The sequence below is a fragment of the Sinocyclocheilus anshuiensis genome, unplaced genomic scaffold (genome assembly GCF_001515605.1).
Source record: "Sinocyclocheilus anshuiensis isolate Anshui unplaced genomic scaffold, SAMN03320099.WGS_v1.1 scaffold2171, whole genome shotgun sequence".
Classification (NCBI taxonomy): domain Eukaryota; kingdom Metazoa; phylum Chordata; class Actinopteri; order Cypriniformes; family Cyprinidae; genus Sinocyclocheilus; species Sinocyclocheilus anshuiensis.
Window position 1 is genome coordinate 662933 of NW_015537929.1, and position 16928 is coordinate 679860.

At 34.1% G+C, this 16928-nt stretch overlaps 1 protein-coding gene across 3 annotated transcripts in view; it reads right to left on the reverse strand.

Moving 5' to 3' along the window:
* The window catches only part of LOC107657972 (SLIT-ROBO Rho GTPase-activating protein 3), an 89364-nt gene that overhangs the window by 33301 nt on the left and 39135 nt on the right, over nucleotides 1-16928 (reverse strand). For all 3 annotated transcript variants that reach the window (XM_016446336.1, XM_016446326.1, XM_016446343.1), the window contains 3 exons: nucleotides 8575-8760; nucleotides 4221-4349; nucleotides 1423-1644 (listed from right to left, as the gene is read on the reverse strand). In XM_016446336.1, the coding sequence (XP_016301822.1) occupies nucleotides 1423-1644; nucleotides 4221-4349; nucleotides 8575-8760 (537 nt within the window). The remainder of the gene's footprint in view (nucleotides 1-1422; nucleotides 1645-4220; nucleotides 4350-8574; nucleotides 8761-16928) is intronic.

Sequence of the window (16928 nt, forward strand, 5' to 3'; positions counted from 1 at the left end):
TTTTAACAAGATTCACTTGTTTAAAACACCCTAAATTGTTTTAACATTTACTATATAACCATTATTTCGCTAATAAATATCTAAATAGATACAACTCTATGGAAATTAATTATTTATTATCTCCACGAGCAATCACAGTTTGAGTATAGTTCTGTGTAAATGCATAGATAAACTGCGCTGTCAGCAGGCATTTCATAATCTAGAACGACAAAAACATTATTAGAAATTCTGATATAACATGCCAGTTGAGAAATGCAATAAAATACGATGTTTTGTTTGTTATATTTCAATATTCCAGAGAATATTATTCAGTGAATTAACATTATCCAGTGAATTATTCTTCACTCTTTAGCCTATTAAACAGCTTATAAACCTACTAAAACTGTAGTTTAAAATGAAGTTGATATTACTCCTTTTCTTTATTTATTTTCTCCATTTGAAAACATTAGACCTTCTTCATTTATTTTGCTTATTGTTAATATTAGTGTTGCTGCTGATGCTTTAAATAAAATGTTTTTTTATTGTTGTAATATGAAGATTAAATTTAACATGAAAGACTGCTAATTTTCAACACTCTTTTTTTAAGATGACTGAAAGGAGGAAAAACCAAAGTGAAGCATGCACTTACTTCACTCAGTCATTTATTTACTTTATAACAGTAAATAAATATCGGTTCTGCATATCGGTTATCGGGCACATAAACATGCAAATAATTGGTATTGTATCGGTTATAAAATATCAATATCGGTCGATCACTACTGTAAAGGCCCTTTCACACCAAAAGGGAAATTAATAAGCCTCAGCCTGAAGGAAGTGCCTCTGCACCTCACTCCCATTTTTTTCTTAACACAGGGACAAGAGAGATGTCACTGAATAAATGGGAATACAAAGTAACTTGCGTTATTTATATGAAAAAGTAACTCAGATATTTTCTTGTAAATGTCAAAGTAATTCGTTACTTTACTAGTTACTTGGGAAAAAAGTAATCTGATTACATAACTCACGTTACTTGTAATGCGTTACCCCCAACGCTGGTCATGTTTTTTTTTTTTATATCTTGACATCTCTTAGATTTTCAATAAACATTTAGTATATTATTATTCTTGAAAGGACAGTTCAGTGAAAAATTAATATTCTGTCATTGCTTACCCTCATGTCTTTCCAAACCCAATAATTACGTAAATTTTGTTTTTTTTACACAAAGCTAATGTATAACTTGCAATATAAGTGATATAGACCACTTCAATTGAACTTTTACGGTATTTTTGGATTATATTTCATTATATTGAAACTTTTGTGTTCCACATGAGAAAGTCATACAGTTTGGAGGGACTTGAGGGTGAGTAAATAATAACAGGATTTCATTTTTGAGTGAACTGTTCCATTAATAAGATATTATTAGGTAAGTTAAATCCTTGATACCTCATCTCCCATGTGCGGCAGAAACTCAAAGCGCATGGGCGGGCAAAAGACCTGATTGTACATGTCCATGATTTTATGCTTGTCACTGCGAGGGTCCAGGTTGTCCACAGCGTTTTCAATGATGTCCAGACCCTCATGGCGAGAGGTCTCCAGGTTATACTCAGCAGACAGATACGTCCTTAATGTGCGCGCCAAGCTAGCATGATATCCGAGGTCACAGCACTGTGGAAAGAAGAAAAATGAAGGATGAGAGATAAAATATTTCACAGCAAGCCTGAATGACATTTAGATGAACAACAATCCAATCTTTCTTCCTGCAAAGACAGTATAAATGAAATTTTATTTGCCAAAATGTTTTCATGGTGATGCCTATTTTTAGCAGTCATGAGATTTCACATTTCACTCTAACAGGATGAACTGCAAGTCAGGTAGCATCTCCTGTATCTCCATGGATCGTAGTGTCATTAAAATTACATGATCTAAATGAGTGAATTTCCTCCTGCAGAGAATCGAGACCGTCAGTATCTATAATTAGAAGAACAGGCGCAGTGGGATATCCTAGCTAATTAGTTTAAACGTGCAACAAATGTGCGACTAACCTCTTTTAGCAATGTGGAGCAAGTTTAAATTAGCTTGAGGGAAACTTTAAACCTCTATGAGTCATTGTGATTAGGCAGTTATTGCTCTATTGGACTGTAAATCCATATATTACGCTTTAAAGGGTTTGAGTGCAAACACTAGACAGTCATAGCCTGTGGCACAATCTATTTAGCATTACAAAGCCACAGGAGAGGAGGTGTACGTTGGTGAAAATGTAGCACAGTAATATCACCAAGTTTAGATTCTGTATTTACACATTCTTGGCCCAATAACAGCACTGGTTCACATTCTCTGCATTTTCTAATAATCGTAGATCATTAGAAGTACATCCATACTATTTGAAATTATTTACTGTGTTCATCGGTAATACTGAAACCAGTATTTGCCCTAAGACAAACATATTTCAATCTAAAACAGAAAACCACTGCTTAACTTCTACTGTGTATTGGGGTTAGCAAGGCTTGCCATGACCGAATTGTTTGAATAAACCTCTTTACCTTCGGTTCAGTCAGTCTCTCTGAAAACAAAAAAAAAACAAAAACATGACAGACCCGCCCTACTTCTGACCATGCACTCTTAAATGTAAAAGGTTTACCTTTGTATGTCTGGAGATGTATTTTTCTGTGTCTATCTTAGAGAATTATTTTTCACTGATTGGGTTGTAGATTTGGAAATGACAAAAAAGGGATGTTCAAAAGCAAAAAAACTAAACAAAACAAAACAAAACAAAAAAACAAAACAAAACCATACCAAACAAAAACACAGAACCAAACAAATGTAAGCAATAAACAAACAAATAAATACATACAATTTCTTACTTCTGTTGCACACAAAAGGAGACTTTTTTTTTGGTCCAGTGAAAGTCAGTGGGGTTTAATGTAGTTTTGGACCCAATGACCTAAAATATATTCTCTGTGTTCACCAAAGAAACAAAATGATGACAGGGTAAGTGATCATAAATCATAACAGAACTCATTTGGGGTGAACTATCCCTTTAAACAGTAAATGTAAAGCCCTCCTGGTTTCTTTGAAGCACCAGTACCATGGGTTGTGGCACTTCTAATTTTTTTGGAACAGCTAGCAAACCATAATTTCTGGTACAAGGTAACTTGGCATCTTAGTGTAATTCACCACGGCAGGCCACAAGTACCACATGAATTTCTATATACCCAATGGTGGGTGTTGGAGTTTTTAGTGAGTTGTCAACAACCTAACCGAGAGCCCTTTACAGAGTTCTTCCAACTTTAACCTATTAACTGTCTTAGGGATTTACATCTGTTTCAATATAAAATAAACAGTATAGAACAGTATAATAACAGTATAGAAAAAGCCTAAAGGTTTACTGTCTGCTAAGTTTTCCTAACAAAACGGTTACTACAAAGATTTGCAAACAGTATGTGACTGCAGTAGTTTGCATAGAGCAATAAACCTTGGCTTAAAAGTTATCTATAATAGCTTATGTTTCCTCTTTGCTTTTTTGCTGTTATCAGGAATTTCCAGTGTGTGTGTGTGTGGTTTTATGTTTTCTTAAATTGCTTCAGGATATCAGGGCGTACTGATGGACAGCAATGTGACACTCTTTGCATCTCTCAGCAAAAATCAGAGGTTCGGTTTATCTACAGTGTGTGTACAAATGCTAACATGACAGAGACAGCAGAGACGAGCCAGCCAGGGAAATATTTCAGTATACTTCACATCAGTCTCAGCAGATTTTTTGATAGGATGATACCAGTGCGACCGACAGCCTGTTGTTGTATATGCAACAATATTTGGTCAATTAAATGCATTAAAATGGTTTATGTGCAATTAAGCTAGTAATTCCATTTTCTTGTTATAGATCTGACAAAAATCATTCTGGTTTGGCAGAATAACAGTTTTAATCTTCTTTTGTGAAGCCGAATGAAGCTGCAAAACAGATTAGAAGGTTACAGTAATGGTGATTAATAATTCAATAAAAACACAAATACCAGAGGGAGAGGGGAATAAAATCAGAACACATATCCAATTCACTAAAAATGACATTCTAGCAAATGCAAAGCAAACATTTAGAGAAAATAAATCAGGCAAGCCATATTAACAAGGAGACACTTCACCCACAATGCAAAGAGAAACAGATGGAGCCGAGCCCTCATCAGTTCAACTGTTTAAATCCCAGCTGATACACACAAACAAACGCATGCCTCATTGTGCATACTCACATCAATCATATCCGAAACATCGTGGATGTAATATTTCGCCACAACGGCGTTGGTGGCTGTCAGGTTCAATAAATAGTCGTTGCGGGCTTTAGTGCATTTCAGTTTGTTCTCGGAGTACTTGGCTTGCCTCTGGAAAAGGGAAACAAAATGGAGAAGAAATCAGTTAATATAATAAATATTAACTGATTTAATATTCCAATCTACAATTGGAATATAACTGGAAATTCAAAAATGTATTTCCACATGATCAAACTAGTAATTGATAATCCTATATGGAGTAAGTTCTCACTATATCAACTTGACATTGATTTAAGAGGAATGTCTTTGCTTGAAATATATAACATTATCTGAGGTTAAAAAAGCCATTATTTACAGCATATGTATATTTAAAATTAATTAAAGACTTAAGTGTTTTCAGCTTTTAACAATTCATGACACAAGAAAAAACATTTTAAAAGTCGATATACAACAATATCAAACCATTATTATAGCCTACCGAAATTGTAATAAATGACATGAAATATTTTGAAACATAAAACACGTTACTTGCCCCAACACAAATGTGACAACTTGCCCCAACCTGATATTTACAAAAAAATATGCTTGTCCTGAGAACACAGGGCAAATTTTTGGGTTAAATTTACCTTCACAAATGTAACTTACCTTGGGGCTATTATAAAAGTACGACAAATTTTCCATGCTTTTATTTTAACTTGGATGATAGAATTCTGATGACTGACTACTTTTCATTTACATTTTACAGACACATTTATCCAAAGTGACTTGCATAGCATCCATGGCATACATTTTATCAGTCTTGCTTTACCTGGGAATCAAACCCATGACCTTGGGGCTCCTAGCACCATGCACTACTGATTGAGCTACAGAAACTCTTACAGAGACAGTTACTGAGATAAGCCTTGTGACAACTGTCCCTTGAGGAAACTAGCCTCAGTCTCCACTATATACTAAATTATTATTACATAGTTTATTTAAAGACATAACATATTATATATTTTGGAGCGTACAGTACGGTGGCCGAGAAGTGCAAAGCAAATCACAATTCTGAAAACAAAATAACAAATTACAAATGCAAATGCAAGTCTAAAAAACAAAATAACAATTCAGAAAGCACAACAACAATTCAGAAAACATTATAACAAGTCAGAAAACACAATGACATTGTTTTCAGAATTGTGATTTGTTTTGCGCTTCTCGGCCACCGTAGTACAGAGATCATAACTCACACTACACTTGAATAAAACATTAAAGGGGTGGGGTGTAAAATGTTCCATATACAGTAGTTAAAAAATGTGAATAAACAATCTGCAACTTTTAAAAGTATGTAAATTCCACAGAACAATAAATTGATCATTTAAAAAATGTAAATTCGGAGAGCATTAATAATAATATACATCATATAAGTTCAGTGTGAATTGAAAAAGACACAGAGACTGAGTCTCATCTGCTTGTGATCTCCAGCTGGGTCTTGCTGAATTTTGCATCAAAAAGCTTGAGCACTCAAAGCAGACAGCTGCTCTAGTATCATTAATAACAGTTGACTGCTACATAATTGTATTGACAAAACAAAATCCTTAAAGGTGACATATCATGAAAATCTGACTTCTCCAGGTTTCTGTGGCGCCGACGCTGTACCAGGTACTGTACCCAGTGAAAAACCCCCAAAAAGTGAACCGTACCGAGCCGTACCGTGCCGTACCATGCAGTGGAAAAGCGTCATTATATTACATATTGTAAAAATGGGCATAATATGTCACCTTAAAATGAAGAACAAACACCAGTGATTAGTACATGTAAGTTCAATTTAATTTAACAATTGAATACTGATCAAATGAGTTGAGTTCGATAGTGAATAAACAATCACTGTAATGAAAAGCAAGTATGACGGGAACAATATATACTGTAAGCTGACCATTATTTAAACTTAAGCATGTTGGTAACCAAATAGTCTCAGTTCCCATTGATTTGCATTGTATTTTTTGTCCATACAATGCAAGTCAATGTGAACCGAAATGGTTTGGTTACCAACATACTTCAAAATAACTTCCATTATGATCCACAGAAGAAAGAAAGTCATTCAGGTTTGAAATAGCCATTATGGTGAGTACATGATAACAACATTTTCATTTTTGGGTGGACTTTCTTTAATCGGTGAATTACTACTTACAAAGCAGCACAAATCATTCCGGAGTTCAAATGAGGCCTTTTAATCAAAATGATTAGCTGGGTTTGTATTATAGCAATCGGTTTTAAGTTTAAAGATTACCAGCATATAACCTGAATAAATTATGCAGTATCTGTTTTTTTTTCTATTGTAATATGCACATTCAATCTAAAAATTAGGGTTGCACAATTCTGACAAAAATCATAATTGTCAGTTATTTCAGTCTACAATTGGAATATAACTGGAAATTCAAAATGTATTTCCACATAATCAAACTAGTAATTGATAGTCCTTTAAGGCCACTGAGGCTTGCAGGTGTGCTAAGATCACGCTGGAGTCTGCTAGCCTGCAGAATCAGGTCAGGCTGCAGAGAGAAACACAGAGCATCCATGGTTATAAATAGTGTGAGGCTGAGTGGCGTTCATGCCAACATCTCTACGCATTGCAGCCTGAAAAGGGGAGGAAGGGAGGGAGAGAGAGAAAAGCCGAGAGAGAAAGAAAGCGACACAAAGAGCAAAAGTGACAAAAGTGGCTAGTAAAGGAAACCGAATTCATTCACATGAAAACTGCCTCATGTGAAAAGCACAATATTCGTAAATGTTCATTTATAAAATTGTTATGGTGCTATAGTCACTATGAGTTAGCTTCCTGTAAGTTCATAGAACCAACTATGAATTAGATGATTTACAGCTGAAGTCACTGACCTGAAATGTTGAATCTGGTTTGTGTGAGTAGTCAGCCATTCAGTCTCCAGGCTGTCTACAGTCTCACTGACCTCATTGTCCATTCTTAGATAAAGCTCAGCCTACATTCATTTTTATAAACCCCATCCATCAGGCTCATTCAAACCTTAGTGCCTGCACTGCTTTTAAGAGCCTATGAGAAGGTAACTAGGAAGAAGTCAGGGTTGTTACTAGGTGTACGGGAAATAAAGAAAAAAAATGCTATCATGATAGGGCTACACAATTTGGGGAAAAAATATAATTGGGATTTTACCTAATAAAAACTGTGATCATGATTTCAAATGTGATTTAAAAAATGTATAGTGATTATATCAATATGACTATAATAATAATAATAATAATAATTGTTATTATTATTATTAAATAAAAACGGAAGAATTAGAAATATTAGTCTTGTAATATTTTATTGTAACAAAATCTATTACAATTATTACATCTAATACAATAATATTAATATTAATAATATTAATCTAATACACTTATTATTATTACTGTTATATAACATTTTATTATAAATATAACTTTTATTATAAATAAATAAAAATATTAAACAAAGTATTGCCATTGAAATATTTCACTTTAAAATAGAGTATTAAAATATAATAATAATAATAATAATAATACAAATATTAAACATATACATTTTTATATTAGTAATCGTTTAACATGTTAATACGTTTATATAAGTAATACATTTAACATATTAATTATTAAACGTATTACTTTTGTAATATTTCACTGTAAAAAATTAATTATATAAGAAAAAAATTATTATTAAATTAATTAAATGTCTTAAATTAAGCTTTTATTTCAAAGGAAAAATGCAGGAAGTCATTAAAGCTTCTCATTTGTTGAAAAAAGACTTGAAGAAAAGAGGATTTATAAGCACTTCTCATTAGAAGTAAGTGACCCAAACTTGGAGCACTTGAAGAGAAGAGTTTGTGTGGAACAGCATTTACTGCCAATTGAAGCTCAGGGTTTGCATTCGGAAGTTTTCTGGTTTGATCCTCGCAAAGAGGTGTCACCATTGTGCTTTTGAGCACTTAACCAAGAACAAGGGCACTTAACTCAAGGTTCCTCCAGGGGGATTGTCTAATAAGATTACTGAAAGTAGCTTTGGATAAAAAGACATTGGTCATGATGATGCAATGTGGGCTTTCACTTCCTTCCACAGTGGTTTTCGAAGGAAGTCAAGGAGTGACAAAGGGCTAGCTTTATTCTCCATTGTGCACAGATAATATACACCACTTGAAATAACATAATCTTTCTCTTAAAGGGTCACAATCCTGCTTGAGAGTGTCGGGAGAAGAAATGAATGTGATTCTAGGCTGCAATGGCCCTTTGGTTTAATAAAAGCAGGGAGGCATTATGAGTCACTCTACTGAGCATTATGAGCTCTGCCGCAAGCTCACCAGAGTAATCTCACCTTCTCCTTCATCTTCTCAATCTTCCTGACCAAGCTGCGGCGCTGGGGTCGGTCCTCATGGCGCAGGAGGTTGACGTTGAGGTCTCCAGATTTGCTAAACTGTTTCTCCTCTTGTTTCTCGGCCTCCTTCAGCTTGCTTTCTGCACTGATGCTCTCCGTGTGATACATATGATACGTCTTCATCACCTGTAGGATGATATAAAATACTATAAAGACTAGTTTAACAGCATCACACTATATCCTAACCAGATGGGTAATGAGAAAATCTGTCATGTGAGTTTTTGTCCTAACTAACTTGGAAAACAAATGATATTCGCAGATAGTTTGATTTTCATTTCTGCTGTTTCACTTGGTTGCCCCGCCCACTCCAAAATCTCATTGGTCTGAAATCCTGCTTCAGAAAAATGCCATTTAAAATCCTCTCAGCGATGTTTTAAAAACATTTTTGAACAAGCTAATAATCTTCCATTAAACTGCCAAATTTCATTGACATTTTCACATAATTACACCAATGGCGTTTGGCATCAGTGACATCAAAACTGCACTCTAAAAAGTGCTGGGTTGGTTCAACCCAACTTTGGGTCAAATATGGACTAACCCAACCGTTGGGTTAAATTTGTACATTAAATTTTTAACCCAAACGTTGGGTTAGTCCATATTTGACCCAAAGTTGGGTTGAACCAACCCAGCATTTTTTAGAGTGTGTTGGAATACTGAAAGCACAAATTATATTTTAGATCTATGGTGCAGGGGAATACTTTCAGAAAAAAAATACACCAGTTTAAAACTTTTATTCAGCAAGGATGCACTAAATTGATAAAAAAAAAAAAAGTGACAGTAAAGACATTTATAATGTTACATAAAAATGTAAATATACTTTTTATTATTCAAAGAATCTTAAAGGCTGCTGAAAATTCAGCTTTGCCATCACAGGAATAAATTACCTTTTAAAGGTAATTTTATATTAAATTTATATATTATATAATTTATATATTAAAATAGAAAACAGTTATTTTAAACTGTAATGTTACTGTCTTTCCTGTATTTTTTATTACATAAACACAGCCTTGGAGGAGAGTATTACCTTTGCGCATTAAACTGGGACAGAAGAAAGTAACAAACACTGAAAAAAACTTGTACACTTCCAGTTTATGTGGGACAAAGTCCTGAATTATACTAGAACTTTCATAAAAATGTAAATGAGAATATGTACTGCAGAAACAACCCAAGGCTTTAAATGTCAAACAACAAAATGAAACATTTCATAAATGTTATTCTCACATTTACTCAAAATGAAGACATCTATGAGTTTTCTTGGTGATACAAAACAACTCAATCCTGACAATTCCTTGAAATGATCTCCAAACTAGTTTAATTCCAGAGAAGCTGTGCAGGTCTCAGTTTAGAAGGATCAGTTGTATTCCCGTCAGCTCTACAGAGCAGATCACCTCATGAATATGCATAGGAGTATGGACTTGGCAGCAGAAGTATCAATAATCCTGCCTCTTTCCACCAAGTCCAAGCCTTCCATTCAAGCCCGGGATGACAGAGGCTGAAGGAGGGGACGATCTAAGGACAATGAGATTCTGAAGGAAGTGTGTATGAAACACAAAGCTGATTCAAACAAAACCGCACATTTTGCTGACTCTGATAACAGAGCTCTCTGTATGACTGAGGTGTTCGCAACTATGTAAACTGTTTTACCTCATGTCTGATTGGTGTGACCCAGTCTGCTATTCAACCCCATTATCCTCTCTGCTCAAACAATAGAATAGAGCAAGTGAAAGGGGAGGGGGGTTCACTGCACCATTGCCCAGCTTTCTCCCACTCCTTATAGCCGGCAGATGCCTGTCTGATGGTGTTTTCAATAAAACGCTTATTAAATCAGCCAGCCTGCAGGCGTCCACAGACTGCTTATCTGCACCGACCCTGACATTAATGTACATACACTCAGCTATTTCACTCTAACTTCACACCCACAGATCATCTGATCATTCCAGAGGAGGTCATCAAGTGCGTCCGCACGATGGCACTATGCATGCTTTTAGTGCTGCTTCCTCTGTGATTTAAAGGTGAAATGTGTCTGTGCTGCTCCAATATAAAATTCAACAGCAAAAATAATTGTCTGTGTCCAGGTTTTCCCCCATTGTCCATTATTTGGACAAACAAGTAGTCCTGTCTCAAATTTACAGCATTGAAAGTTAACATATAAAACTGCTCAAACAAACAACACTTTGAAAGCACCACAGCCACCACGTTTACACTTTTTGTGGAGGTTAACCTATAAATGGCTATGGCTTTAACCAATAAAAGGACATGTTTACCCAAAATTTAAATTCTGACATTACTTACACCCTCATGTAATTCTCAAACCATAAAACTTTCTTTCTTTTGTGGATCACAATTGTGAATGATTTACTTTAGGGGTGTAGCAATCAAAAAATGCAAATTCAATGCATCATTTACTGAATTTAATAACTGATAATAATAACTGAAATAACTATAATGATATCCAATTATGTGTACATGTATTACCTAAAAATAAAATTTAGGTAATACAGCATCAAAAATGATCAAAATGTTATATGAAACGTGAATTGTACCAGAATCTGACAAATCATGAAAAAAAACTCTAAAGAATCAAAGTCAGAGCAAGTATTTACAATCTTATTACCTACACTCTTATTTCTGAATATAAACTGAATATAAAAAATTACAAATGTTACCTTCTATCAATATGACATACACTAATTTTCTAAGCTTGGGGTCTGTATGATTTTTTTTTTATGTTTTTAAAAGAAATTTCTTATGCTCACCAAGGCTGCATTTATTTAAACAAAAATAAAGTAAAAACAGTAATATTGTGAAATGCTATTACAATTTAAAATAACCGTTTTCTTTTCCAGCATATTTTAACAATGTAATTTATTCCTGTGATGACAAACTTAAAATCAGCAGGCATTTCTCCAGACTTTGGAAATCATTCTAATATGCTAATTTGATGCTCAATAAACATTTCTTTTAATTATCAATGTTGAAAACAGTTTTGCTGCTTAATATTTTTTTGTGGAAACAAAAAAAAATACTTCTTTCAGTTTTCTTTGATGAATACCTTTATGAATAAGATCAACTTCGTCATAAAATATGAACAATTTTAGTCATAAATACTTCAAACTATTGACATACACATGAGGAAGCCATGTTAAATGCTCTAAATTCAATACACTTACACCATTAGCTTTGTTCTTCGAACTAATATAACATGTTCCAGTCATTAAACGTTACACAGGATCCAGGCCCAATGTCCCTATAGTATTCCCTGATGGAAAAAGCTGTTTCCTCAGGCTCATTAGGAAGAGGATGCAAAGGATGTTTCTCAGAGAAGTGCAAGCTGTGTCTGGCTCCGGACAGATCACCAGCTCTTTTAACAGGGTCTAGTAAACATACACAGTCTGAAATGTCTTCAAGCTAACCGATTCTTAGATGGTGTTCTCTGGCATTTCACATGCAGTTGTGTAAACGATGCAGCTGTCACAAGGTTGATGGAGGGCAAAATGTGCTAGAATCTGCAGTATGCATGCTTGAAGAGACCATTAAAACAACAGCCTATTCTATCCTATCCTATTCTATTCTATGCTGCATGGAATATTACATACAAACCTTACACACATCAGCATATATGTAACATTATAACCAGATAATACAACTTAGAACTGATCCATCAGAATTCAATGACATTATTTTATAATTTTCAATGACACAAAGAAGGCTAAACAGTACAACACTCAAAGTGACACAATCTTAAATCTGCAGGCAGGGTGAAATTTTTACCAATAAAAATACTAAGCAGGTGAGTAAATTTGACAGGATCTATGTACTCCAGTGCAGGAGAAAATCTAGGTTAGCACTCAGCTCCTCCCCAAGCTGTCACCCATCAGCTCATACCCCTCAAAGAGAACACAGCAAAGGAACATGTTTACAAGCATGTTTGATGGACATGGCTGGCAAACCTCCAGCATCAAAATTGTATTTACAGGCATGTTGAGGTGAGATGACCTAAACTGTAAAGAGCAACGCTTGGGGAAGATTGACATTAGATAAAGCAGTGGGATCTCTTTAAACACATGTACTTATGGTATACATGTTGTTGTAATTAGGGAAAATATTTCAATAAAATGTAAAAAGGTCTCACGCAAATGATTTTTAATAGGATGGCAAATTCTGCTCTGGTACAGATCTGATGAAAATATGTAGCTTGCAAAATAACCATAGTTTAACTGTGGTATTTTGTAGTAAGATCACATGTAATACACATGTAATACTCCTCCTCGTGGTTACATCAAACTAAATATGGTTTCTATAAAAATCTATGGTGTGTTTTATGAAAACAGTAGCTTATAGCAACTCCGAAACTAACTATAACTCAGATTTTCACAGCTAGCGTCAGTAAATCTTGTACAGTATATTCACAAAGGAGAGGGTAATATTTAACATTTTAAAACAGTTTATATGTATATATAAATATAATATATATAGAAATGTATATAGAACATTTTATAAAAATGTAAAATCTTTAGCTGTGACTAAATTGCTATTTTTAATAAAACATTATTTTTAAGGAAATATTTCACAAAACAAAACAAACATAAAAAATCACTGCTGAAACCATCTGTTTTAAAGCAAAATATTTGCCTTTAAAAATCACCAGTTTACATGTTACCACACACTCTAAAAAATATTGTTTGGACGCAACAACAAAAAATTAACACAACAGTTTGCATCATTTTTTTTGAGTTAAGGCAACTTCTTCTGAAATTAAGTTCACAAAATGTTATTTTTTGATGAAACAACACTTAATGCTGCCAGGAAACCAATCTTTTAGCATTTTCAACCAAATTGAAACAGCATGTAAGATTCTGGACACAATGCCCTGTGAGTCTGTTCTCAACCTAAGCAAACGTTCTACTCTTCAGCACAATGGTAATCTCATAAAAACCACCAACATAACAGAAACACTTTTAAATACTAATATAACCGAACACTGAACATTAATAAATCTTCTCCTGTTCTGATCTTGAATAGAAATGCATAAAATATGAGTTTATTTCTACATTACCGCTCATTATTCAGTCACATGCAAAGCATGCTGGGAACCTGAAACGTGAACTTGAAAAAATTATTATAAAATTATTAGTTATGGAGCTAATTACATTTAGTTAGTACAACTTAAATAATGCTTTAAACAAACTAACACAGATATTTAAGTTGAAGTTACACACAGTATTACGCTGATGTAATTATCAACATTAAGATATCAGGACAACTCATTAAAAAATGTTTAAAACTTCAAATGTTTAATTAAATCAATAAATTGAAATTTTTAACTTGCACTAATGCATTAAATTAAGTAGTGGCAACAGATCCACTGAATAATTTTTTAGAGTGCATGAAACACATTCTCACAATTCTTAGGTTGAAGAACTGACAAAACATTTATTCTCACATCGAACACCAATGAGGTTTTGTGGCCTAAGTTTGTCCGAGAGCTGTGCAAGGATAGTCTCGCTTCCTTTGCTAAGCCGCATTAGCTCAGTATTTGAGCATTAGCCAGAAACCTTAAACTAACTTGCAATGATTTATATTAGGGCTGCACGATAAATCGCATGCGATATTTAACGCGCGGTAAATCTCCATCACCTGCATGCTTTCACATTCTCGTCAGTGAACAACGGCTCTGTGTAGTTAATGCTGCTCAATGTGAAAGCATGCAGGTGATGGAGATTTACCGCTGATTACAGAACCGGCTTTACTGATAAGATGCGCGTTAAATATCGCATGCGATTTATCGTGCAGCCCTAATTTATATACAACTTCCATTTCCACAGAAACTGCCCGGAGTACGTCTGTGTGCTTCTGTACTGCTGTACACACCCGAACTGCTACCATTTCAATTTCTTGAACACTGCAGAAAAATTTGAGGCATTCCAACTAAACTATTTACCTGTCAACCAGCCAAAAACAGACTATCTTTTGTAAGACCTTGTGATCGACAAGGACTGGCAAAATGGGCTGCACAGACTCATTCATCATATTAGACTGATCCTCAGGCTGATGCCTTTAAGACCCTGAAGAGTCAGAGGACCATGACAATGAATGACAATCTTGTTCAGAACATAAAAGAATAGGAAAAAAGGCGGGACTTCAATTTCTGCAAAAAACATATTATGATTTCTCCTGTTTACCATACCATAAAAGAGGTACGAGATGCAAACTGGTTGAATAAGAGAAACAACATCCTATTATTTCTTTGGTTTGAAGGTCTGCAATGAAGGTCTGCAAATTTAATTCACATTAAATAAAGTCACATGTCAAAGTCTTTGGGGAGGGGATCCCAAAGTCAACACCCAATTCTTATGCATAGAAGCATGCCTAATAGAGCTTCAAGTACAGTCGTGCAAGGGCACTACACTAATTTCCTTAAAGCTGCAGAATTTATAATGAGCTGTTTTGCTATCATTTAGAAAAAAGATTTCTGTTCTCAAATACAATACACAACCAATTTCAATGTTCTTCAGCTCTCATTTGTTATAGGCCTGTTCACAGGCAAAAGCTGCTGAGCTTTCACTTTCCACAAACTGTGTGCAAAATCCACAGAACTTTCCATTACAAAAATAACAGCAAACACTACTTTAAAGTTTTCAAGCTTCTCAGATGGAACTAAAAAGAAATAAATGCAATTTTGGTTTTCAATCTGATTGACAGATTTCATAGACTTTGCACATAGAAGACTGTACTGGGTGAACATTTTAATTCATAGATATCGCCATACTTTCCCCAGCTGATTAATCACAGTACATTAAGACAACTGTTTTGTATTACAATTTTTCTGAAATGTTATATTTAAATACACAAATGAGTCAATGTATAATTAGATATGCACTCATATGCATACATTTCTAGAACAGAAATCTAGACATTAGATTAAACCAGGTTCAAAATTCTTGTTTTTCTTGCTTGTTGTTTTGTTGACATGGGGGAGTTAAAGGTTTTACAGAGGGGACTTTAGATATCTCTTTTTATCACTCCATAAATCAGAACATATTGTCAACAGCCAGAAAAATAAATCATCATGTTTTCAGGAAAAAAATGCTATATAAATCAGGCGAATGATATATAAACAAACCACTCTGTACAACCCGTATTATAGGAATAAAAACTGTAAAGTTTGGTGTATGTACTATACTGAAATGGAGATTTCACTCACTTTGAGAAAACAGCCTTTGAAGATATATTTTAATTGAAATGTACAGACGTAAATAGACAATAAACACTTAAATGTGTATTTTGGATGTTTTCATTACACTAGTCTGAAAGTCGACTGATATGTTATAGAAGCAAAATAGCACAAAATCTCAAAATTGACCAGTGCATGAAAAAAAAACAGTGATTTTGCCTGTAGCGCCTTGCTTTAATACCCAAGAAAGAAAGTCAAGAACCATTGATCATCCTAATTCACAAACACATTGCAAAACTAATGCAAAAATTTCACATTGCACATTGGGACTGTCAGAAGCTTTACATTTATATTTCTTATTCTGCATTCAGATTTCATTATCTTTTGCACATAATATACCTGTACATACAACTGTCGATTTGTATATTTTTATTCTTTATTTACTTGTTCTATTTTTCTTTTTTTATTTAGATTAAACCAGGTTCAAAATTCTTGTTTTTCTTGCTTGTTGTTTTGTTGACATGGGGGAGTTAAAGGTTTTACAGAGGGGACTTTAGATATCTCTTTTTATCACTCCATAAATCAGAACATATTGTCAACAGCCAGAAAAATAAATCATCATGTTTTCAGGAAAAAAATGCTATATAAATCAGGCGAATGATATATAAACAAACCACTCTGTACAACCCGTATTATAGGAATAAAAACTGTAAAGTTTGGTGTATGTACTATACTGAAATGGAGATTTCACTCACTTTGAGAAAACAGCCTTTGAAGATATATTTTAATTGAAATGTACAGACGTAAATAGACAATAAACACTTAAATGTGTATTTTGGATGTTTTCATTACACTAGTCTGAAAGTCGACTGATATGTTATAGAAGCAAAATAGCACAAAATCTCAAAATTGACCAGTGCATGAAAAAAAAACAGTGATTTTGCCTGTAGCGCCTTGCTTTAATACCCAAGAAAGAAAGTCAAGAACCATTGATCATCCTAATTCACAAACACATTGCAAAACTAATGCAAAAATTTCACATTGCACATTGGGACTGTCAGAAGCTTTACATTTATATTTCTTATTCTGCATTCAGATTTCATTATCTTTTGCACATAAT